Source organism: Ostrinia furnacalis, unplaced genomic scaffold (assembly GCF_004193835.3).
Source record: "Ostrinia furnacalis isolate ACB-3 unplaced genomic scaffold, ASM419383v2 OfSCF2491, whole genome shotgun sequence".
In the NCBI taxonomy this organism is placed as follows: domain Eukaryota; kingdom Metazoa; phylum Arthropoda; class Insecta; order Lepidoptera; family Crambidae; genus Ostrinia; species Ostrinia furnacalis.
The window spans coordinates 1,654,566-1,680,426 of record NW_021132730.1 but is presented as its reverse complement, the minus strand read 5'-3'; the positions used below and the strand labels follow the sequence as shown (position 1 = coordinate 1,680,426).

The window sequence follows — 25,861 nt, the reverse complement described above, 5'->3', positions numbered from 1 at the left end:
ATTTTTAGCACCAGCTATATTTAAAATATTTTTTCTCCCACAGGTGTAACCCGGCGCATGGCAGCAGAGCGAAAAAAACATGTCCGGGATGACGGGAGCGAGTATGTTGCGCACGCGCCGCAAAGATGTCAACGTCAAGCCCAATCGCAAGTAAATACGCGCGCTAGTGTCAGGGTTGCCGTGTTTTATAGCTTGTTTTTACACAAAGAAAATTAGTCAATATCCATAACAGTAACAACATTACTTTTTTGATAAAAGAACTGTTCCCAGTTTATAATTGTATCAATCTGTAAAAGACAATACTTAAAGAATTTCTTTTCAAAATCTACGTCTCGTAAAGACGGAAAATGAATATTGTTTTTCACACTACTTTTAGATAACCTTTACAACTTCTTTAAAAAAGAAGAATTAAGAAGATTATTACTAGTTTAATCCAAATACAAAACACATTACATACCTACAGTGTGATTTATTACTCCAGTGACTAACCATTTCCGTGTTTGCTTGTAGTGTTAAAATCGTAACTTACAAAGTACCTATCTTAACTCATAAAGCAAGTAGAAGTAGATAGAAACAGTAAAATATAATAAAATTTGTAGAACTAACAAATTCGTTGGGCACAGCGTTGAATTTTTTCTAGATGTATGTGACTAGGGGCGTTTGCAATCAATGCATATCACTTGCATAATATGTGGTTGCACCAAAGTCTCTACATAAACTAAGATGTTTTATTGGTCATAAAATGGAAAGAAACTGGCTCTTTGGATAATGTAATACACAATATCAATATCACATTCTTCTTCCATGGTTTGATTGTAGGTATATACCTAGTACCTACCTAACAAATGAGGTCACAACTCACAACCTTTTATTTTTGACTAGCTTTCCGCCTGCGGCTTCGCCCGCATGGACTACATTATTAGCCTATAGTGGACCATTGGTACGCAAAATAAGTAACTTTTCTGGTTGATTTTTTACACCTTATGTCCGAAAAACCCAAATATTATACGGAACCCTATTTTTCCCCAAAATAAAATTTAGCCTATGTTACTCGTGGATAATGTAGCTTTCGAATGGTGAAAGAATTTTTAAAAATGGTCCAGTAGTTTTTGAGCCTATTCATTACAACCAAACAAACAAAGTTTTCCTCTTTATAATATTAGTGTAAATAGTGTAGATTAGCCATGGGCGTACCCAGCTTCTGCTCTTGGGGGCAAGTTCTTACTCATATATCGATTGCAAACGCCCAGAGTCCAACTTAACAAACCATAGACTGTGGGTACAAAAGCCATTGTCCCGCAGGTTGGACCGCAAGTCCTCGCGGGGTATGCTCTACGAGAACGAGGAGCTGCGTCTGCGCACGATCAACATTAACGCTGAGGTGGAGAGAGGTAACGATACTTTCACCACCATCGTTTCAGCCAAATGACGTCCATTGCTGGACAAAGCCTTCCCCAAGGATTTCCATAAGGACCGGTCCTGCTGCCCGTAATGTACTCCGTACTTTGACTGACTTATCATCACTGATCAAGGTAACAAAAACCCTGGGGAACTCCAGAGTTCTATCTTAAGAGTTTTGAGTTGGAACAAAACACTCAGTTCAGAGATCGTCCTTACTAACTCCACAAAATTGATACCACACAATCGTATGAAGCCGACATTTTATTTGGAAACTCAACAGCTTTGTCGAATCTGTGTTATCATCTTCTTTCTTCTTTGACCTTTCCATTACCATTTTAGGGTCGACTCTCGTCGTTCTGAGGCGCCTGGACAGTCTGTCCTGTATCTGTGCTAAAAGTTTGAATTTGTATTTGTTTAAAGCAAAAAGTTTTCCGCCACGACTGTTCCAGGTCAATCAGACATCAAGAAGTTGAAGCGAGAGAACGAGCAGCTCAAGAGGGAGATATCAGCTCTGAGATACGAGTACGACCGCCTGGACAGCATGTTAAGGGAACGCAGGTCTTCGCCTGAACACTCGGACGTACGTGACTTTTATATTACATCATTATCATCATCATCAAGCCACAGAACGTCAACTGCTGAACATCTAGGTCACTTCCAAACCCAATGGTTTCCTGATTGGCTGGTTGGGGTTGTGAGCGACCTGCAACCTGGTCAATTCCTGGTGCTATGTGGCCCTATGCATTGCCATTTTAGCTAGACAATCCGGTCTGAATTCTCCTAATTTCTGATCTGATTAGATAACAGAAACCATTTCTATTTATTTATTTGCTTCAGGCAACTAGGGCTTACCAAACTGACTGGCTGACTGGAAATGGCAATGAAACAAACCCGGAATAACTGAATTTGAAATCGAGAGTCTAAGGCGATTATCACACTGCGCCGCGCTCCGCCGCGGTTCGCGGGACGACAGATTTAATCATTGAATGCAAGTACCTCAGTTTATATAGAAAACATGCGCGGCACAACACACTGACAACGCGTCTACGCGCGGGATTTTTTATATGAAATCACGCGGAGCGCGGCGCAGTATGATAATCGCCTAACACTGTAGGAGTCTTCGCAGACTACAAACTTTTTTCGGGCAATAGTTTAGGCTTCGGCTTCTATGAAGAATCGACCGATACGAGCAAATTGGTGTACCTAATGTGTATAGTTTGATACATTTGAGTTGTATCCCACAATATTGTTTGGTACCCATCTCTTTCACTTTGACAATGCACCGTAACCCACAGTAAATAAGTACTAGTATCGCTTGGCAGGACAGCGCGTCTGTGTGCAGCGCGTGCCCCGAGTGCGCGAGCGCAGACGGCTCAACGCGTGTTGCGTTTCATGACCTCAGCGTGGTCCCGGAGGAGGCTGAGCTGGAAGGGAATAAGGTAAATAAGGTAAAAATTTATAATTAATAACACATAAATAGAAAGACACGGGTCTTAACGCGACATTTATTAATGAGTTAGAATAGTTAGTAAGGCTTGACGGTATCACAAGTGTGAGGCTTGACGTGACGGAGTGGTCACAAGCAGACTGGCGGATCGCGGCGTCCGTCCGTATTTAAGTCGAAATGGGACGGGAAAGTTTAAAATCTTATTTTAAATAACCCCTTTTTTAAGCTTTTAGTCTACAATGTAAGAGTCCTCATCAAGACAAAAATAACGAGCCTAGACAAGGTTTGTTTGCTTCATTCATGACATGAGTGGTTTGCAGTGCAAGTTAAATGAATACTTGATAATAAGTATCTTTGTATCATCAATAACCAGTTCATTCAATATCCACTGCAGGAACACGACCGTCTTTAATCTACCAGAGAATTAGGCCTAAACTCTCCACGCTGAACACTGGCTAAACGGGTTGGGGAGGCCTGATGTTCACATATTTCTCCCTGAGGCCCGATTTGCATCAAAGGTAAGAGGAGAGGGTCTCCTCTCCTCTCGTCTGAGAGACGTCTTTTGAAGTTGCCAATCAAAAGTTATTACCACATTTCTCCTCTCGGCTTCGGTTCGGAAATCACCACAAAAATCTTACCAAAATCAGTCAAACATCCAGATGAAAAAAAAGCTTATGAACTCATAAACCACTTCAAATTGCTCCTGCTTTAAACTCTTTCTATTTCAGTTATAATACAGGTAAAAGCAACTCAGTTTATGTAATAAAGTGTTATTTTTACTCCTCGGCCATTCCAGCATGTACCAATTTGCGTATTGAGATGCTTCATTCTCACTCTCGTACACACATTAAACAAAACTAAACAGACAATAAAACGTTTCTCGCCAGAGCCCGTAGTTACATCACGAATCGCCAAGCCCCTTTCATCTACTCAATGAAATGCATTAGGCCAGTAGAATTAAACACAAAAATTGATTAAATCGGAAATAATTCCTACAAAAGATTTTTTTGCTTTAATGGCTTCATTGGTTGCCCATTAAGACTCTCCTAAGTTTTCGACTTCAAAGGAGTTGTGCTTAAGTGGTGGGGGCCTCCGAAAGGGGCGTTTTTTCGGTTTTCCGGTTATACCGCGTAAAGGACTTACCCTATCGAAAAGTGGTCTTCATGACGGTTAAAGGGCACTTAATCTTGCATTGAATAAGACCAAATTCATATGTTTTGGACAAACCGTTCTCGCGCTAAAGTTCGGCAAAGTAGAAAATATACGTATAATTAATGACCCTCTCCACGTCCAATGGCTTGTTACCCACATGCTTCCAAGCCTTGTAAAGGGTCGCCTTAACCAGTGTAACCCTAACAAGGCTCACGAGTTTGATTCGCTTATCCTTGTTCGTCCCAGCCGTTCCTTAACTGCGGTTGCTGCACCTCTTCCTGGCACTCTCCTGAACGACTCTGTGTTACCTAATGTGGCTGCCCCTCTTCCTTGTACCCTCCTGTACGATTTCATTGCTTAGCCATATGCCTGGTCCAAGGTTCGACGCCACAAAATCAACTTCGTACGAGTGAAAATAGTTTAAATACTATTTCCCGTGCTTGCAACATTTTTCTTTACTGCTTCGCCTCTATTAGTCGTAGAGTGATTGTATATATCCTATAGCCTTCCTCAATGTATGAGCTATTCAACACAAAAATAATGATTTCAATCAAACTAGTAATTCTTAAGATTAGCGCGTTCAAACAAACAAACAAAAAACTCTTCAGCGTTTTAATATGAACTTGTTGTTGTTGATTTTTGGCGTCGAACCTTAGACCAGGCATACGGCTAGGCAACGTAGTCATGCAGGAGGATACAAGGAAGAGGGGCAGCCACAGTAGGTAACACAGAGTCGTTCAGGTGAGTGCCAGGAAGAGGTGCAGCAACCGCAGTTAAGGAACGGCTGGGACGAACAAGGATAGGCGCATCAAGCTCGTAAGCCTTGATAGGGTTACACTGGTTGAGGTGGCCCTTTTCAAGACTTGGAAGCCTGTGGGTAACAAACCATTGGACGTGGAGAGGGTCATTAATTATACGTATATTTTCTACTTTGCCGAACTTTAGCGCGAGAACGGTTTGTCCAAAACATATGAATTTGGTCTTATTCAATGCAGGATTAAGTGCCCTTCAACCGTCATGAAGACCACTTTTTGATAGGGTAAGTCCTTTACGCGGTATAACCGGAAAACCGAAAATATGCCCCTTTCGGGGGCCCTCACCACTTAAGCACAACTCCGTCGAAGTCGAAAACTTAGGAGAGTCTTAATGGGCAACCAATGAAGCCATTAAAACAATAAAATCTTTTGTAGGAATTATTTCCGATTTAAAAGCTAATTCTACTGGACTAATGTTTTGCCAGAAGTCAAATTCGTTTATTTTTGATCACTCAGTGAGATGGATCGTTTTACGTGAATTAATTCAAAAATAGAATTTCTGGGCAGTCGATTTTGTGCCTTCTTGGTGGAAGATGAGCATTCTTGAATTTGGTAAATATGAGTCAAGGGCGGGCATACCGGCTGCGCTAGAAAATATTGTAACACCTAATGTACGCGTGTATAAATAAATTCAGTCGCGAGTCGTTCGTCGCGGTGACGGGCCACAAACGCGTGCGCAATTTTGGATATTGTGTCGTGATTTTCCAGTTTTCATTCTTACAGTTTTTATGAAAAGGTACACTCTATTACTGGTTGTGAACATAACTATTTTAATCGAGTTTCGTGGAATGTTTGTGATATTTAAAACATTTAACGTGAACGAGGACGCAGTGAAAATAAATCAAAACGCTTTCGGCTCGTCAGCCGTGTTATGATAATGTCTTGTAAATATCGTTTTATGAGTTTAAATTTTGATTTCAGCTTCTGAAATAGCTTTTAGACTATGAACCTATCCATCATGTAAGCTGTTAATGATAGTATTCTATAATCTTTATGCAAAATCGGTAGCTTAGATAGATACTTATGATTTTCATTTGGTTGTTATTATTATCACATGTTAAATGGCGATTTCTATTAATTAACTAAAATGATTTAACCGTGCAATATCCTTCTAAAACTTGTCCCATGTATCCAGTTCATTCATATTACGTTTAGAATTCAGACGACAGCTTTAAAAGCGTCAACACGTCATCCTTAACGTCTCTCGGAAGCCCACCAACATTAGCGTATGCAAATTTCAAATTTTGTCGGTGATTCTAACACCCCATAACGCAATAAATACGTGACAAAACTTCTGGATGACGTGCGAGATATTTCTGAAGCACCAGATGGTCGGATGTGCCGCAAACCACACTCAGGGTTAACCGTGTCTGGAAAAGTAGTAAAAGGCCGAGTTATAAAATTGTAAGAGGCATAAATGACCACATTACGAAATCATTCAAGTGACGTGAGGAGTAAGATAGCGTTTTCTTTGATGTACTCGTACACCTAAAAGATTTTTGTGAACAAAAACATAGTTTTCAAACAATGTTCTATAACAAACCACAAATGCTAGTCAAATGATTCACCTTCCCAACGCATGTTTCAAAAACATTCTAAAAATATCTCCAAATTCATAACACTATTGCTTTCAGAGTGGCATCGAGTCCCCGTGCACTTGTGATGAGTGTCAAGAAGCTGAGGACAATAGCCCATCCAAGCAGATAGCCATCGAGCGCCAAATGAGCGCGAACAATGCGCGCGCGCCTCCAAAAAAGGCGGACAAACACGAAAGAACCGTAGATGTACTCGTCCACGATGCCCCCACCGATATCCCTAGATTCTTCGAATCGGTCACGTCACCACCTTACCACGTTGCCTCTCCACCACCACCCGGTTTCGTCGTCGCCCCATACCAACCGCCACGCTTCCACACTGGAGGCAACGTCGAAGATTTATTAGGAGAGGTCCAATCAACGCCAACTATACAGACGACTTTCATTCAACAAAATTCCGTATTCATGTGTAACACAAAACGAGTGATGCAAAGGCAATGTTGCTGCCAAAAGCCAGAACCTGTTCCAACGCCGCCACAACCTAATGGAGATGCGATACCACCGCCCAAATCGTACGTCACAGAAAAGAACATAGAACTGACGTACGACTATCCTAAATCTACCCCAGTAGCAGGCAGTCCCAGTCCGAAATCAGGAGAAGAATTAACGACTACAACAGAAGTGGCCAGCACTGTGGTCTTCGTTGAAAGAAGAATCCCAGTGAAACCGAGAAAGTTTGATTTCTTCTTCAGATCACGTTCCGCTCCAGTAGGAGACAATGAAGAACCGATATACGCCACAGTGAACAAACTGCCGAAGCGGTTACGGAGAATGGAGCTCGCCAATTTGGAGAAAGAAGTAGCCTACAGAAACGGGGAGCCCGATTCTTCCACCAGAACTGAAATGACTTTGAAAACTGATTCTGAATCACAAATTCCGCCACCAGATGATGACACCAGTCGATCTGAAAGGGAGAAGTCGACTGTGCCTCAACGGCCAGAAACTCCAAAAGCGAAGAAGCGGAAACGGTTCTCGCTGACGTTTAAGAAGAGGGAGAGGAAAAGAAGGGAAAAGAAGAAAGAGGGGAAGAATGGGACAGCGAAGAACGGTGTAGTGGCAAATGTAGAAAGTGAGAATGAGAGGTTGATAGAGGAACAAGAGAAGCCTAAGCACTGCACGCGGCATCGGCCGCGGAACACTCTATCGTCGTCTAGCTCGGGCCCGCGGTACAAGCGGGACAGCTATCAGGTGAGATTCAAGAATATTATTACGGTGAGGCTACTTTTATGAATAAACTACATAACAACTTAAGTTTAAGATCCATCAAAAATATTTTCTCGTTTTGTAATAATACCTAATCACGTCATGTTTTTTGGTATTCCAATTCTTAATCTCTACTCACATGCTCTTCGCGATACGTTTTAAATATCTGAGTAAATGTGTACCTACTGGTAAAATAAGAACAACTAGAATAATTTGCCAAGTATCAGCTCTACTTCATAAGTTCTCCAAGCATCAATGTATTTAGTTGGTCAGAGCAGTCACACAGCAAAATTTGTGGATTAAGCATCACCTCAAGTAAAAAATCACATTCGAAATGTAGGTATTTCGTTAGCATTACAAATAAATAAGAAACCATTAATTTAACGTAATCTTACCTTCTTCCAGGAGATGACGACCTCCCATTCGGAGCATGAGCACACGAACAGCATGTGTTCGTCAGTAAACTCGCTCGCGTCTGCGTGCACGCACAAGTCTCGAAAACTTTCGGCGCCACCCAATGACGGGTCGATACCTTGGTGTGGCTGCTGGGGCGCTGGATGTGTGTGACTACAGATATTACAAGAGCTTCTAAACACTTCGTTAACTGAGAAGAACGGGTCTCAAATGCGACATTCAGGCTAAGAACTCATGGCGTGATTTTCGGGTGAAAATCGCGCTAATAACCGCTCCCGTGAGTTTTGAAATAAATCCGCAATTCCACAAGCGCCGCGGGCGCGCGTGAAAATCGCGCCGTGAGTTCTTAGCCTCACTTGTATTAAATACATGAGTAGGTACTTACAGCTAGACGTTTCGGTCGTGTTGCTACAGCCGTGGTCACAAGCAGTCTTCGTTAATGCTCAAATAGAACGAATTCTTCGCCTCCAACTGGAGTAGTTGCTTCTTCAATCCTCCGCAGCTCCGTTTTCAGATCCATCCGTCACACATTAAAAGATCTTCAACTAAGACCGTGAGATTTCCAGCTTCTCAATCCTTTGACAATGCTCAAATTGGATTTCGATTCTTCAGTCACCATTCAGGTGGACAAGGTACTTTTTGAAGCCCCCATTTGTTTCTCTTCAAAAAAGCTTCAGTAAGACTTGTGATTTGAGAGCTCAACATTTCGTCAATGCTCAAATGGGCTTCGACTTTCGTTTCATAATAAAATCTGTTAATGTAACAGCTCAGAATACAGAACAAACCAGAAGGAGTGTTCGATAACATTTCTACGCGGCAACTTGTGTCCAAAATACTTCCCCTCCCGCGCCCCTCTACCCCCTTTAGTGTTACTAGCGCCGTGTGACACCCCCATTTTTGGGGTAAAATTATGTAATTTTTTAAAGAGATGTTAAACAAGTAAAAAATAAGTAAGTGAAATAAGTACACACGGCCAGTGTTAACTATCCATTTCCGTTTTTGCTCTCGCTCTTATCAAATGGTGATTCTTTGCGATAGAACGAGACGACATGACTGGCCATAGGCATAGATAGTACCTACCTACCTATGAATTTAATTTTTACTCCGAAGTAACTAAGTGTAAGATGATTATTTATTTCTATTAAATAGTGTAATATATGTACTATATTTTATGTAGGTATAATATGTTATTTAAAAGTCAATTACAAAAGTCGAATATAAATTTTAGAATGCCAAGTAAAACAAAAAAGAAACTTAAGGTTCTTTATTATGTAAACATATCGACAACAAAACATTTGTTTACGGCGCAGTAGTGCTTTTAGTTTAACTTTTCTTGGAGTCAAAAACAGAATCCAAATCAAAAACATCACCAATACTTAAATTTGATTGCGAGGCAACTCTGGCTGTGTATCCTGAAAAAAAATCAGAGTAAGTATGTAAGCAATAATTAATTACTTAAAATTATTATTAAATATACAAATATTGCTGCTGCTGATCTGTTGATACCAATGCCTTACTTTTGAATAAATGGGAAAGTATGAAATTCACGATAGTAATTTATTATCTCCTCATTATTAGGGAGTAATATTATAAATTAATTCAATATATTGAAATCAAATCAAAATCAAAAATATTTATTCAGTTTAGACCACAAGTGGCACTTATAATTTAATTAATCAGGTTGTCATGTCATGGATGAAATTACACTAAAAACTAATTAAAACAAAAAGGATGGGGAAAATATTCCATTATTCTGTGGTAACGCTAACAAAATTAACGCGTGAATTTTTTATAAGTAGACAAATGTAATTCAATATAAAAAAGTAGGGTAAAATATTCCGTTGACCTGTGGCAACACTTACAAAATACAACCGTGATTTTTTTTGAAAATTATTATTTAATTAAAATGAATTGGAAATGTGCTACTTACGGATAAAACATGATCCCATGCACTTTCTTCGTAATTCCAGTAGCATTCTTACATGTTGGATAATTTAATTATAAAGTGTCAATCTGACGGATATGTAAACAATGCGCGCGCCGGCCATTGACTGATTGCTCTAAAGTCAAAGTAGTGCGATTTGGAGTACTTTATATGAATACACATTTACGCCCGTTGACGGTTTCTGGTTTGTTCCGTATTCTGAGTGTAACAGTATGCAAGAAAAATCCACGAGCACGTGCATTAAAAAATAATATCTAAAATTATCTTGATTTAACTGCCACTTACAAAAAACGCACTCTCGTTACAAAATTCAATTTCTAGTCTTGAAAAATTCAAATTTTTATTGCTTTCTGTGATCTGATTTTGTTTTAAGATATTGAGAATAATATAAAAAATTAAGTAATAATATTAAATTGCAACAAGTTTTGTTATACATTAATGTTATCAAAGTGCAAAATATGCAAATAGGCGATAAGAAATATTATTATAATTACATTGTTTAAAAAATGCAATAATTATTTTAGAATAGTGACATAGTGACCCTATGATAAATACTCATTTAGCATTTCTTTGGCCCAGAAGTATACAGTACAAATAAAAATATTTTTTGCTGCTTTGTGTTGGATTCTTGTATAGAATAAACGCAGCAAAGGTCAACTTTAATTTTTTATCGTGAAACTGGAGTTAATTTTGGCAGAAATGCAGAACAGTTTTAGTGTGTGAGAGAGACAGTGTCTTACAAACATTATACTCGTACAGCATTATCTCTTTCACACAGTTAAGAGTTGTTAAGTGTACATAATTATGTATATTAAGTTAATCTGTGATTCCGTATGCACTGTAGTGAAATGTTTATGTCTGTTGAATGGAAAATAAACGTTATTCTATTTGTAATTTGGCTTTTCATTTTCATATTCTTGTAAAAGACTGCGCGTATAACATGGACATAAGGTACATTATTCCATTGACTTTGTGGCATACAGTTGGCGTTACCATGACTTTGTGGGCGTGGCGTTTCATGTCATGCAAATGGTTCGAACATAGTCAATGAACCATAAATGAGCACAGAATTTAAGCCTAATTTACTATTTGATTATTCTGCTACTTTAGATTGTAAATTAGGGTCTATATTCAGCTTAGTTCAGTCAGTGTCAAAAGATACAGGTGAGATATAGATGACCCACGCTGAACTGTCCCACTAAACTCAATGACAGGGAGGCGCTACCATCGTTCAACCGGTTCAACTATATGGTTTCCAACATGGCAAAAATCGGAACCAGCGATCCGGTATTGACGGTGGCGCCCCACTGTCAATGTCATCGATAGGACAGTTCACTATTTTGGAACTATACAGGCCAAGAGCTTCCTCGTTGTGGATAAAAAAAAAATAGTTTGTGACTCCCAAAGTAGCCAAAAAGTTCGCAACACATTTGCAACAATTGGAATAAGGTTGTGTTGTCATTTTGACCACTTTGGGTGTCTCGAACTATTTGACTTGACGTTGACTGTACTAGAGCGTTAGTGTGTGTATGTTGAATGAAACGCAAGGTCATTACATAGATGGTTATTTATTATAAAATATGACACATTCCTTTGAACTGGGTTTTACAGTAATTGAGACGCACATAGCAAAATTTATGTACCGGGCGAGCCCTCGCCCGCGCGACCCGACCGTATATCACAACATTGATCACACTCTACATTACAAATAGGAAAAATACTGGCAACATTGTGTGAGGGAGAAGGAATATTACTGCTTGCCACACTTTAACATAAGGGTGCGACTACACTAGTAATCATGGCGGAGATTCGTGTCGTGTACTATATTGTCGTGTATTATTTACGCTAAGTTCACGAATGTCAGACGTGCGATCCTAGTGAAGATGCGCCTTTAAATAATGCATAAACTCACATATTTCTAAAAAAACATAACCCTCCTTCTGGCGCAGTCGGGTAAATTCACAATATAACACTATATTGACCATCAAAGACTTCTGAGGCAAAATTACCCGTTTGTATTGACTTTTTCTTCACAAGTCTGTTCCAAAAGGCATTTATTTCTAGTACATAGTGAAAGATAATCGCGACTCACTTGATCTCTATTGCGAGCGAGTGAGAAGCATTCATAAGACTAAGTTAGCGTCAATGTAATACCGAAAAAATCAGTCCACTGTAAGGGACTTTAGAAAATAATTTGTGTGAAATTCCAGGCTTAATTTAGTAGTCCTAGTATATTATGATTTATTTAACTAGCCCTTAATATCCCTTTACCCTCACACAAAAATACCTCTGAATAGTACTACAACCTCCCGTGTGTCGTATCACTAACGATCAAGGCAAATTTCCAAGAAAGGCCTATACCATTCCTCATACAACCATCCCCACAATTCCCTAAACCTATACAAGCAATTTTCACCATCATCACAAAGTAATCTAGCGACGTAAGGGTCACAATCGCGCGGCAGGCGAGCAGCCACCGCCCGGTCAAGCGTACATTGATTCTACTTTAGAACATTCGAGAAACTACAAGAAAATTCGGACGAACAAAATTTCTAAACAACACAACTTTTAGGAATCACCGAATCACCATACGTTGTCAACACAAATGGCACGTAGTTTTAGAAGACAAAAAAGAACTGTGCATTGGAAATAATATTAAAATGAAAACAAAAAGAACACAATGTATCAAGTAACAAACATATGGCTTTAAAACTCTTTCATTAATAAAAAAAACTCAATAAATAAATTATGCAAAAATAAATGAATGAATGTACAATATTTACATCGAATATTTATATAAATTGCATTTTAAAAATCATTAGGGGAAGTCTCGTAAAACAACAAATGTTCACATCCACATGAGATCTAAGAAAAGCGAAAATTTCTAGAAAAATAAAACTTAAACACAGGTAGGCTCTATGTCTTTTTCGATTCATAGTAAAATATAAAAAATCCCTCACATCATTCCCCTAATGGACATGATATTGTCTGTCTCGCTCGCTCACACGTTTCGTGCTTCAAACGTGAAGGAGAGCGTGTGAGCGAGAGAGACAGTGATATAATGACATTATTATATCGATAAAAACTTACGTAAATACATCTTAACTATGCTTAATGGAGACATCTAATATATATTAAATATACTTATAAATACTTTCATTTTTGGGTTAAACGAATCAGTTAAAATTGCATTTTTGCAACGTATCGAAAAGCCACGCAATTCATTCATACAGTAATAAAAATTGCACATAAAATGTGTAAGATTCGTTTCTCGAAGATTAAATAACATAATCGTAAATATAAGAAAATGTACTTGTATGTGCTTTTATTTATATGAAGAAAATAAATGCGTTAAATGTGCATAAAAATATAACTTTTTAAAAGACTTAACAAAAAGAATCATTTCAAATCTTTGACAGATATTTAAAATGATATAAACAATCTTAATAGTGTTATTTTAACATAATTATACCTTTTTTATCAATTTATCAATCTTAAAGTGCGTTTAAACTTGGCTTGGACAAAAAAAAATACTCTAGGTATGTCAGTCTATCTAAAAGCTATACAGTAGGCCATACGAAGGATTATCATAATTGGCATCACTCACATACGAAGGATTATCATAATTGGCAGTCGAAAAGAAAAGTTTTATAATTTAAAATAGTGCATTTTATATTTTCAATTTACACAAAAACTGTGGAAGTGCGATCAGTCTGAAAGAAAAGTATCAAAAAGCTGCCTTTTTAAGATCAATTTAGAAATTAAAGCTTCTGACACAGCCACGAGATAACAGTACGACGTAACATTTCAGCACACGGTTAAGTAACGTATGTCAGATAGGCATGATGTCACATTGTTATTTTGATGACATCTCAATAATAGAAATATTGGTGAAATAATTATTTCGTTAGCATGAAATATCCTCAAGATTTCCGAACTTCCCCAAAAATCTCCATATAAACGACCGAGACGAACAAATTGTCATGAGGCAAGGTTTATGTGTATATTTTAAATTTAATTTTTTTTTAAAGTGTGAAATACCTAATTCCATCAATCCCGGGATTTCTCATCATTCCATGCCACGTTTATGTTGTGTATCAGAAGCTTAAAAACTACACTCCTGTGACTAATTTGTCTATGACATGCAAAAATAATGTTTTATACAGATTCAGATAGCCATTCAAGTCACTATCTGACACAGATCTCATACGAGATATTTTTAAATAAAATATTAAATTTTCACCTGGACAAGGGTCCGATTTTAGTATATTAATTAAACTGGAGAGAGCAAAACATTTCATCTTTGGTTAAATACCAAGAAAATAACCATAAGCTGCTATTTACGAATTAGAAAATAATGTAAAAAATAATTCTTTTCCTTAAATTATGAAGATCATTAGCTTGGAATCCATGAAGCGGAATACGTTTTAATATATTACTATCTAATATAAATAAATGCGTTCAAAGCAATATGCGTGTTAAGTATTGTGATGTATCATACTCAAACATATTATTATACTCTGAATATAAGATATTACGTGGCCCAAATAATAATGGTCACACAAGACGCAGTTATGTAGCTGTCTCTTTCTAATGAAATTGGGAGGGTTAGTGCCAGAGAGATAGCAATATACAACTTGAAGTTTCTTTTTTCTTTGATGCCATTTTTTTTCTACAGTAAAACATTTGATAGATCAATTTATGGCAGTAAATAAATTGTATATCATGAATAAATAAATTTGGTCAATCGTTTCTATAGACTGAAAGAAATAAAGGCGTATTTTAATATCTCCCTCGCACTTCAAAAATATAACAACAAAAAATGTACACAAGCCTCCGACGAACTTACAATACGCGAATATCACTATAATATCCATAATTAACAATTAATTCATAATTACTTTTCGACTGAACGGAATGTCCTTTTACGTGGTGTTGCCATCGATTATACAAATATAAACGTTACATTACCGATAATACTTATTATTTAAAAACATTTTATATCCCGATAAATACTTTTGTGCACGAATTCCTTACTTCTATTACAATGCAGATACAATAACACCTAGTCATTAAAATACTGCGGTAAATAATCGGCGTTATAAAATAGTTCGCGGTTTAGAAAAAAACTTTTTTAAAATGCAAGCATTCTCTTTCTTTGCGGTAACACTAAGCGTTATGATATGAGAACAATTTTGAAACGAAAAATCTACCGGCGAACTTGATAAATACTACTAACAATAGCTGTTAACATAACCTCCATCTAGCACGATTTCGTTCGAACCGTATACGTTACACTAGAACAACCAAGACGAAAGTCTGACACTGCGCAAGTCCGTATTGCAAGGCCGCACGGCCGATAATCGCTTGCAAACTCACTGAGCTCTGAGCCGCCATTTTGCGTTTTGATGACGTCGTTTCGCTGACGTCAGACGTCGTCCATCACGAATGCAACATGCATTGTGGGTTCCTGGAAGATACATGTTTCTAATGAGAAAAAACTTGCATTTTTGTGTTTTGGTGGTCACTAACTAGAAGATGAATGGAAGAATCCAAACAGAAGTAACTAATGCTAAAACATGATTATTTCAAGTAGTTCCTTGAATTTTCGAAAATAACTTACGAGTCTAATCGAATTCTGAATTCTACGGGACGAATAACATTCACAAAACAAGTAAAAATATCATTGGTTATTTTTACACTGTAAGCGCCCCAATGTAATTAAACTTGTACACACTGTATCAGAACGAAAACAGAAAACATGCTGTCTTCAAGATTCGACTAAAATGATTAAAAAATACACGTCCTATTGAAGACAGGATAGGAGGCTCCAGGGGACACCATCAGGTTTTAGTAGGTAGGCCTCGCCATTCTGCCGGGGAGAGCCCCACTTAACCCCCTGGCCGTCCTCATCAGTCAGTTCAGTTGGTATAAAAACGGAATGACAGAATAAAAAGGATAAATGAGCTAAACGACCATAAAAGTGCCTGACTTATTGTGAGTATTTAAGTCATAGAAATGCCAACTAGTGCGCTGAGTTCGAAACTCAGTGTCGCATTAGAAATTGACACACAAAGTAATCAAGTATGTGCTCATTATTCACTGCGGTATCAGTATTGAGTACTGTATCTTTAGTACTACGCAAGCAATGTAAACTGTTTACATTATGACGTCTGCAGCAATGTGTTCTATTTTTGGGCATATTGCTGCGACACCGGCCCCGCCCCCTTGTCACATCTCCCTTTAGTTTCTGTGATCTGTGATTTAAGTGCTAATGTCTATTAGCATGGAATTAATGTAGGTGTAGATCTTAACTCTCTCATGTGAGCGAATTGGCTTTCGTTATTTAATTATATTGTTACACAAATGCGAAAACTTGTAAATGGTGTATAGTTTCTTAAGCAGTGGTTTATAGTCTGTTTTTGTTTCACTGTATGTTTTCCGAACAAAATAAAATAAATTAAATAACATATATCCATCTACTCACACACTGTCCTCACACCATGACGAACGCCTCTTTCCCGCGGAACAGGAAGGGGTGCTGGTCGATCATGGTCTGCACGATGTCCTCGAGGTACGGCCGCGTCATCTCGAACCGGCCCATGTCCGAGAATTGTACCGGTAGTAGGGTAGGCCACCAGCAGATGGCCAGGTTTTTGCTGTCCATTGAATTGAGTTTGGAGTTATCCGCCACCCTGGAGTAGGTAAAGTAAAGATTATTGTCTGAATTGGCAAGCGGCAGTAAAGTCCGCTGAAGCTTGTGGATGCTGGTGGCTCCTGCAGTTGAGAGGCGACTAGATGAATAGGGACGGCCGTGATGAGTATCCATCCGGCCGTCCTAATTATGGGTAATTTGCAGCAAAGAATGCTCTGCCCAGAGCATGGTATACCCTCTGATGATGGGTTTAATAAGGATCTTCCTCGCTGGCGATTATTATATCAAACACATCATGCCATCAGGCACAGAATGGTGTTCAGACTCCCACAGTGATGGGTCTGGGGGACCTTACGTGTAGACGTGAATCATCAACAAAAGAGGGGAGTGGTGTTCTGTGGTGGTTACTAGTCAGAGCGTGGCTTCAGCTGCGACATATCTCTGATGGTTCTCTGTAGAATCCGTGTAGGTAGACAATAACCAGCGAGAGAATTGAGTGGTGGTGGACTTACCGCGCAAAGTGGTGTAACACGTAGTCGAGTGTAGCGCGCGCGAGCGGCGTGAGCGCAGTATTGAGCAGCGTGCGCAGCGCGAGCAGTCGCCAGCTGAGAGCGCCATCTGTTGAGCGACGATAGCCACAAGTCTGAGGCGATAGGTGTCGCTACTCACCGCGCGAAGTGGTGTAACACGTAGTCGAGTGTAGCGTGAGCGGCGTGAACTCAAGCGGTCCCTTTGTTGAGCGCAAGTCTAGCGGCGATAGGAGTCGCTACTCACCGCGCGAAGTGGTGTAACACGTAGTCGAGTGTAGCGTGAGCGGCGTGAACTCAAGCGGTCCCTTTGTTGAGCGCAAGTCTAGCGGCGATAGGAGTCGCTACTCACCGCGCGAAGTGGTGTAACACGTAGTCGAGTGTAGCGCGCGCGAGCGGCGTGAGCGCAGTATTGAGCAGCGTGCGCAGCGCGAGCAGTCACCAGCTGAGAGCGCCATCTGTTGAGCGACGGAGGGCTATCGTTTTTATACTTAACAGTTGGCACCCCTGGCGATTGACAGGACCTTACTCTACAGTGGCGCCATCTTGATGAGTGCAAATGCGATAGTCCTCCTACCACTTTAGCGCTCACCAGTTGGTGCCACTGTCTTCGCTACTAGCAAGTGACAGGACCTTACTCTACAGTGGCGCTAACTGGTGAGCGCTAAAACGATAGCCCTCATTATTTCTATTTAGTGGGCATAGTCGATGCAAAATAATATATACTATAGTCTGGTTTGCGAGTTGTGTCGTTGTGCGTTGCGCTCGTACAATCACTGCGGGCGCGCGTCGCACAGTCGCGACAGCAATATAATTACGCGCGAGCGATAAGGATGGGTAGCTTGGGGTCATTAGACAAAATTCTACGTGCTCACAGACCGGGCTTTATATCTACACTATGAAATGCAATAATGTGGCGATCGCTACGGCAGTTTTCGGCGATTACACGTTTGATAATTTCAATAGTATCATTTTTTAAGCAGTGACAGCGCTTACCGCTTAGCGATTGTCATTTTGTTTATATGCTGTCGACTGTACGCTAAAACTTGCGCGGGTGCACATAATACGGGCATACGCGCCCTCTGCTCATACTAATTTTCTGAACGTGCGTGCGCCCGCGCAATTATAAGCATAGACCCTTAGATTGGACTGATTCGATTAAAAGATAAAGAATGAATCTTCACAGCTTATAAACAACAAAAAGAAATGGGCTGCGAAAAAAGTAATTGACTTGAAAATCATCACAAAGATCATAAAGTTCAAAGTCTTTTCAGCACTTTATTTATAAGTTAGCGGCTCGCAACTCACCCGCAATATCCTCCAGCTGCGTCATACTGGCTTCATCCAGCAGAGGTGGCAGCTTCTTGGAGAAGAAGTCCTTCAGTGCCGTCGCCACAGCATTGACCGGAATGTCGAGGGACTCCAACTCCACGTTTGGATCTGAAGGCATCATATTATTGCATTAATAACTAACTTCTGAACTTCTATAACAGAAGCAATTTTCATTATCATCAGTCACAGGACGTGCACTGCTGAACATAGGACTCCCTCAATGATATCCTGACTAACCGGTTGGTAGCGGCCTACATCCAACGCCTTCCTGCTACCTTTATAAGGTCATTTGTCCTCCTTGTGGGTGGACGTATCATGCTGCGCTTTCCGGTACATGGTCTCCTCTTCAGAACCTTGCTGCTTCATCGGCTGCCAGTTCTGCGTACTATGTGCCTTGCCCATTGCCACTTCAGCTTGCGAATCCGTTGGGCTATGACAGCGACTAATTCGTTTACGGATCTCCTCATTTCTGATTCGATCTTCTACTCCCATCACACTTGATGTTAAGTGAAATACAGTCTAGGATGGTACATAATTATATGCCCTGAAAGTGCGTATTCACTATCGCCTTGAAGAGGCCCAGATTATAGTGTTTGGGAAAGACAGCAGCAGCCAGTGAATTCCAGTCCTTATTTGTTCGCATTATGAATTATTTTATCTTACCTTCATAAAACTTGTTGAAGAGCATATCAACATGTGCTCTGTTGCCGGGCACGCGGTATAATCCCTCCGACGCCAGACCCTCCCGTTCGATGAATTCCACGCACTTTTCAACGAATAGAGGCACTCCGTGGGGACCCTGAGTAATGGAGATAGAGTTTAATTTTCATTACGCACACATTACACGCACATTACACACACAACACACACACACATTACACACACTACCTCAGTTACTTTTTGTTTAGTTTTGTTTAGTCTAAGTAAAAAAACATGTTCTAGCTATCTTGAGAGTTTAATAACTGTTAATTGCCATGTACCGTGTGTTGTCCTGACTATATTTTAATCAAAATTGTTAACCTGTGTTACTTAAGGCTGCCGCGACACAAGCACAGCTTAGTGCAGCAACTGCTAGATAAACAGACTGTAATTTTTTGTTGGCAAATAAAATACTTTTACTTTACTTTATTTTGGCATAGATGTAACTGAGATATGTTGCTTAAGTGACTTCCTTTGATCAGCTCCCGCATGCTTTGTGCTGATAATTTTTATTGATCGTCTTTAGAATGTCAACTGAATTGGCAAGTGATTTCATAGGTTTTTGTTGCTATTACTTATTTTTTTTTTAAATGCGAGCTAACTTGGAGACAACTTCTTTACTAAAATGTATATTACCTGAGGGCCCCAATTCTGCTGCGACTGTGTGTTTGCTAACTGTGAAGAGTTCTTTTTAGAGTCTTTGCTCTTCGAAAATTCCTGAAACAAAATAATAAACTGTAGGGACAGTATTTAAGATAGGGACCTACCATAGGAAACGAGTTATTAAAAAAAAAGAAAGAAAAAACTTTTAGCTGACGAACTTGAGAATTTTAAGATATCTTTTAAACAAGGTTTTTATCATCATTTAAGCCACAGGACATCAACTGCTGAACATACGCCTCCCCCAATGTTTTCCACATCGCTCGGTGGGTAACGGCCTGCTTCCTTCCTGCTACCTTTATGACGATATTGAACTGGCCTACACGATACAAGATGGTGTTTATCATCCTCACCTTATGCCTCCTATCATGTTTAGAGAACGGATGCGCCCTCCTGCGGGAATCCGCGGCACTAGACGAAGAGTTCTCTTGCGCGGACGACGGGTAGTCGCCGCCCAGCATCTGCTTAAAAATATTCGGCTGCTGACAATGTAATAAGCTCATGATAAACAATTGTTTTAAATAAAAACACAACAATTTCATAGCAAAAAATATAACATAGCAAGTCATCAAGTAAAGTCATAAAGAAATAAAATGTATTTAGCAAAAAAAACACAGAATGTAACTAATAAAAACAAATAATTATATTGAAACTGCTAAGATCGTTCTGTTAATTAAGACCTAATGTGCTAATGTCGTAAAGCAATAAAGTATTGAGTATTTTTACGATAGTACTATAACAAATAAATGTTTTTTCTTAACTTTATTTGACAAAATAAAATACCAAGGACAAAATAGAGACATAACTTTCGAAGCAATTTCGTGATAAAAACGCGTAAATAGACGCGCGTGTTCTTGTTTTCGTCGTGTCGACAACTACCAACACAGTGTCAGCCCAAAACTTTGCTATAAGGGAGAGTCCGCTAATTTGGACCAGTTTTTTTCAATCCCATTTTAAACATAGTTTTCTTTTGTTTTCCTAATGTCCATGGTATATAATAAAAGATACATTATTCAACTTACTATTTCATAAGTATTAATTAACATGATTGTTGTATATTTAGCACAAATCAACAAAGTACGAGTTCAGAGCTTCGGTCCAATTTAGCCAACCGGTTCGATAATTTGTACCACAGGGTTACTAAATTGGATTTCAATTAATTTCATGCCTATAAAAAATCTATGGCAAAATATTATACGATACATTCTTAACAAATTAGGAAACGAAAAGGAACAGTAGTTAATAACATAGACAATCGATATTGTTTTACACGTTATCACGATTTTGAGTACAAGTTTTGTAATTCCAATTATCGTAACGCACACTTGTACCTAATCTACTTTGCCAGTCTTTTGCTTTCATTTATTGTTAGTCAAACATAACTACGCTATTATAACTTCAAAATATGATTTACTAAAAAAAATTCAAAATCATTTGGTAAAGTTCCATACAACTTGATGTGGTACAATTTAGCCGACTAGGTGATAGTGCTTTTAAAATCGGTAAAAAATATAGCTTATAAATACCGAAAAATGTTTCAAATAATTGTAATCCACACTAATTTACGCTACTAAATAATATATTAGAAACACCCTGTGATTAAATTTAACAAAATTACAAACTTAACATGTATTGTCAAAAGTTACTTGAAAACAATGAAAAAATACTTTTCAAAATAAAACACACGTGTTTGTTGTCACGGCAAAAACCACATGGCCGATATTAATTGATTTTAGTTGTATATCGCTGAGTGTTGCAATTACAGACATTCAATAAATACTTTACGAAATATGAGGGTGGTACAATTTACCCGGCGGTACAATATACCGAACTCTCCCCTACAAGAGTATTTTTAGCGTATTTTTTTTTATCTACAACGAGGAAGCTCTTGGCCTGCATCACACCTGATGAAAAGTGATGATCAGGCCCAAGGTGGAAGTCAATACATAAATTGAACTGAAAATAGTGTGAATTGTGTATTCAAACACACCTTATGGGGAGGCTCGTGGTGTGGTGGCAAGGGCAGAGGCCTGGGCCTCCTCGTCTCACCGTCCGAACTGCCTTCGCTGGACTCGCTGGCTGCTGAAAGGTTAACATATACATTAGACATGTAATATTAGCATTGTTAAGGGGGTGCAGCGCCGACGAAAAATTACGATTTGCTAGCCGAGATAGCGGTGGCGCAACGAACTAACACGATCGCACACGAACTACTTTACAGAGTAGAGACAAAAGAGACTCAATACAGAGTAAAAACACGTATTTCACTAATTTTGCTAAACAAAACGTGAGTTTATAATACTTTAATTAGGAAAAAGGAAGGATTTGATTTTTTGTTGGTATTGCTGCGAAAATTCTTACACAATAAAAATCCTATCTAATATTGATTCTTCTGATGAACAAAGGCGTTAAAAAAGTTTCGTAAAAGAGTATTTTTCCTAGACGTTCAATTCAAATAGGCTGTTAACGTAGCGTCTTTCCATTCTATACATGGCCAGAACGCAAGGGTGTGAAACTAATCGAGTATAGTTTGGAAATAACTTTTTTTTACTAAACTCTTCCAAACTATATGAGCAGTTACGCAAATACTGCGTACCTACTACTCTAAATAAAAATGTTATCGATTTATTTATTTAATCCTACCTAATCAGTTTATTTTGAAAAACCACTTACCCGCAAGAGTGTTAAAAATCTAGTTCTTCACAGAGCGAATGCGGTATCCATCGGGAAAACAACTTTTTTACACCTAATTGTTCATGCAAGATTATTTGTATTTGACTCATGCCAATGTCTAAAGTTGCCTGAATTTCGCGGTATATCACATGTCGATCTTCTTCAATCAGCTTACGCACAGCATCAACGTTTTCTTAGGTGACTGCAGTTTTTGGACGACCTTGACGGGGATCATCACTGAGCTTGACACGTCCACGTTGAAATTCAGGAAACTAGCGATAAATTGTGGTTTTGGATGGGGCTTCATTACCAAATGCAGAAATCATCCGGTCAACACACTGTTTTTGTGTTAAACCACTTCAAAAGTCATAATAAATCATCGCTCTTGAATTTTCTCGAGTCAATTCCATTTTCTCAACGACTAAACAAGTTTGACAAGACCTTGTGATACGACAGAGAATCTTTTTTTAAATAAATAAATGGTATACGATTTTTAAAACCCTGGACTTTGCAATTAAATAGATTTTAATATGACTGGAACAGTGGAAATATTCCATTCCCGATACTTTTAGTGCAGCCCTCGTATTTAAGTAATAAGAAATAAAAATACTCTTAAATCTAATTCCATATTTTACTGAATAAGTATCAAACTAACTTTTTCACACTCTTGTCAAGTGTAAGTGGTGTATAGATGACCCACGCTGAACTGTCCCGCCAAACTCAATGACAGGGGGGCGCTACCATCGTTCAACTATATGGTTTCCAACATGGCAAAAATCTGAACCAGCGATCCGGTATTGACGGTGGCGCCCCACTGTCAATGTCATCGACAGGACAGTCCAGTATTTTGGAACTATAGTAGGTANTCTGAGCTCTTGCTGGACGTTGATACCAGTCAAATGACGATTTCGTAGAGAAGTTGACATGAAAAAACGGTTTTCCCTCTGCGATGTGCACTGGCAATGTTCAGAACTTGATCTCGGGATAAAGCCACCGGTATCCCGAAAGCGTCTTAAAACTTTCGAAACCCAGGACTGGCTTATGTGGAGCTCACGTGCGACAGCCCGCTGGCTGAGCCCTTCTTGCAATAGTGCAACGATTTATGCTGCTTCTGAAGGTGTAGAATCTCAGATAAAGTGTCAAAAGAAGCGGAGATGTGTATGGATCAACGTGTGAAAGCAAAAATCCGAAAACACTTGCTTTTATGGGGGGTAAATAGGCCGCAACTCGCGACGTATCAAACAGTTGATACATGCCTTTTTCCTTACTTTTTCACATCAGCCGGGATATCTTTTTAAATACTGGTGTGATTTAAATGAATTTGGTATCAATTTAAAGTTAAAAGTTTAATCTTTAAAATGGTGCTACTTTTTTTGTTACTAACAAATTGGTTAGTACACAAGATCGCGTGGAAACAACTTCATGTAAGTGATTCCATACTTTTGCTCGCAAGTGTAGATGAATTATATTATACATACATATATTATACTAGCTGTGCCTACGACTTTGTATCTACGCGTGAAAATAGTTTGAATAATATTTCTCATTTTTACAACATTTGTCTTTACTGCTCCGCCCCTATTGGTTGCAGGGGTGATGTTACATTACCTAAAACTATCCTTGATAAATGGGCTATCCATAACAAAAATAATTTTTCAAATCGGACCAGTAATTCCTGAGATTAGCGCGTAAACTACTACAATTTTACATAGGTACAGTCATAACTTTTTACTGACAGCTTATTTTTTTTTCGTCCCATACTGAAAGTTAATCTCTATTTAATGGACAATAAGCCAATATAGGTCTCATTAGTGGTGGACATTTGGACCACTTTTGGTCATTGTCCTTAACAAAGTTCTCGAAGAAATAAATTTTCCATATGTCTGCATTTTAAATGTTGTTTATCAATTTTTTACGTATTTATTCAAAATTTCGAAAAGGCGGCGACCTAGATCAAGGATTGGGCTACCCTACACAAGTTACTTTGATGTATTTAAGTCACTAATCGCAGAGCACTCGTGATTTAAAAATATGTCAATTTTAAGGATTCTGTGCAGGACCCCCTTAACAGACTTCTTGAGGAATTAAGTCTACTCATAAAATAGAACTAATAAAAAAAACTTACTACTACTACTAACAAAAGCGATACACTTCTTAGAAATAAAGCTTTTATTTATTTATTTATTATTTAGTAGCAGAAATTATATTCCTACAGGCTAAAATTGATGTCAATAATTGTAATTCAACTGTATAGTGTCAATCGTTTCCAAATGGGCCAGGAGTGGCCAATGATTGAGCCATACTTATATAGAATTTTCTTCTCCGTCTGTTATTTTGAAGTGTTCCGTGTTTCTTTCTTTTTTCTTAATTGATATTCAAGAAGTAAAACATAAAAGAATCGCGGCTGTATTGAATACTTGGATAAAGAGATATAGTACTTTTGGTAGACGTTTAATTATATTTACCTTTGTCTTCCTGTGTCCTCGCCCTATACCCAGTGGGCAGTTCGGGCGGGCCCACAAACACGCCCAGTTTGGGCACCCGAGGACTTTGTACTGCTACTAGGTTGCCTAAAGACCTGCAGATGAGATATTTTAATATACAGGGTGTCCCAAAAACAATGGATAACCCTGTAACCATCGATAGGCCTCGCCATGGTCTCCCTAACATCCAATTTTGACCCTAGTAAAAATATCACGGTTTTCAAGATTTTTAAGTTTTTGTGCATTTTTAGAAAATTGCCACCTGCGATTATTTTTTCTCATGCCATTTCTACAAATGAGGATACTTTTCAATCTAGTTTTTTTCCTTATCACAAGGGATAGTTGGGCTATCAAAAGAAAAGATTAAAGTTCAACAAACTAGTTTAAAAGAATGAAAATTTTAAGAAATTGCAGAGATGAAGGAAAAATTAATTCATTGTCTTGCACTTTTGATCAGCCATCGTGTAAAAAAAATGTAGAAAGACCATCGTGCCCATTACCTTAAACACTTCCTTGGTTAATTGAGATTCTAAAAAGGTGTCACAAGCCTATGTTTTTTGTATTATTTTTATCTTATGGCTACTTGAATAGCAACTAGTATGAAAACTGCAAAAATGAGTTTTTTTCGTAATAGTTAAACTAGGACTGCATAGTGGCATTAAATACAAATGGATAATTTTTAGCGTAGGAATTTTAATAAAGCAACATTTTATTATCATCATCATCATCATTTCAGCCATAGGACGTCCACTGCTGAACATAGGCCTGTACCCCAATGATTTTCATAATGACCGCTTGGTAGCGGCCAGCATCCAGCACCTTCCTGTTTACCTTTATGAGGTTGTCGGTCCACTTTGTAG

General features: G+C 38.6%; 2 protein-coding genes across 3 annotated transcripts in view; one reads left to right on the top strand and one right to left on the bottom strand.

Annotated features, from left to right (window-relative positions):
• Positions 1-8,785, top strand: part of LOC114355742 (uncharacterized) — a 50,799-nt gene extending 42,014 nt beyond the window's left edge. The window contains exons 2-7 of one of the 2 annotated variants that reach the window (XM_028308745.1): positions 44-150; positions 1,303-1,391; positions 1,851-1,981; positions 2,724-2,840; positions 6,450-7,598; positions 8,019-8,785. In XM_028308745.1, the coding sequence (XP_028164546.1) occupies positions 80-150; positions 1,303-1,391; positions 1,851-1,981; positions 2,724-2,840; positions 6,450-7,598; positions 8,019-8,180 (1,719 nt within the window). In that variant the 5' untranslated portion in view covers positions 44-79 and the 3' untranslated portion in view covers positions 8,181-8,785. Of the gene's footprint in view, positions 1-43; positions 151-1,302; positions 1,392-1,850; positions 1,982-2,723; positions 2,850-6,449; positions 7,599-8,018 lie in introns of both variants that reach the window. The other variant, XM_028308744.1, reaches the window with a different exon arrangement.
• A 2,739-nt stretch (positions 8,786-11,524) lies between these two features.
• The window catches only part of LOC114355711 (rho GTPase-activating protein 190-like), a 35,736-nt gene continuing 21,399 nt past the window's right edge, over positions 11,525-25,861 (bottom strand). Inside the window, exons 21-29 of the mRNA XM_028308682.1 lie at positions 24,984-25,096; positions 21,836-21,927; positions 20,199-20,306; positions 19,822-19,902; positions 19,150-19,285; positions 18,452-18,594; positions 17,140-17,288; positions 16,460-16,667; positions 11,525-15,442 (exon numbers count right to left, since the gene is read on the bottom strand). Of these exons, the coding sequence (XP_028164483.1) occupies positions 16,469-16,667; positions 17,140-17,288; positions 18,452-18,594; positions 19,150-19,285; positions 19,822-19,902; positions 20,199-20,306; positions 21,836-21,927; positions 24,984-25,096 (1,021 nt within the window). The 3' untranslated portion in view covers positions 11,525-15,442; positions 16,460-16,468. The remainder of the gene's footprint in view (positions 15,443-16,459; positions 16,668-17,139; positions 17,289-18,451; positions 18,595-19,149; positions 19,286-19,821; positions 19,903-20,198; positions 20,307-21,835; positions 21,928-24,983; positions 25,097-25,861) is intronic.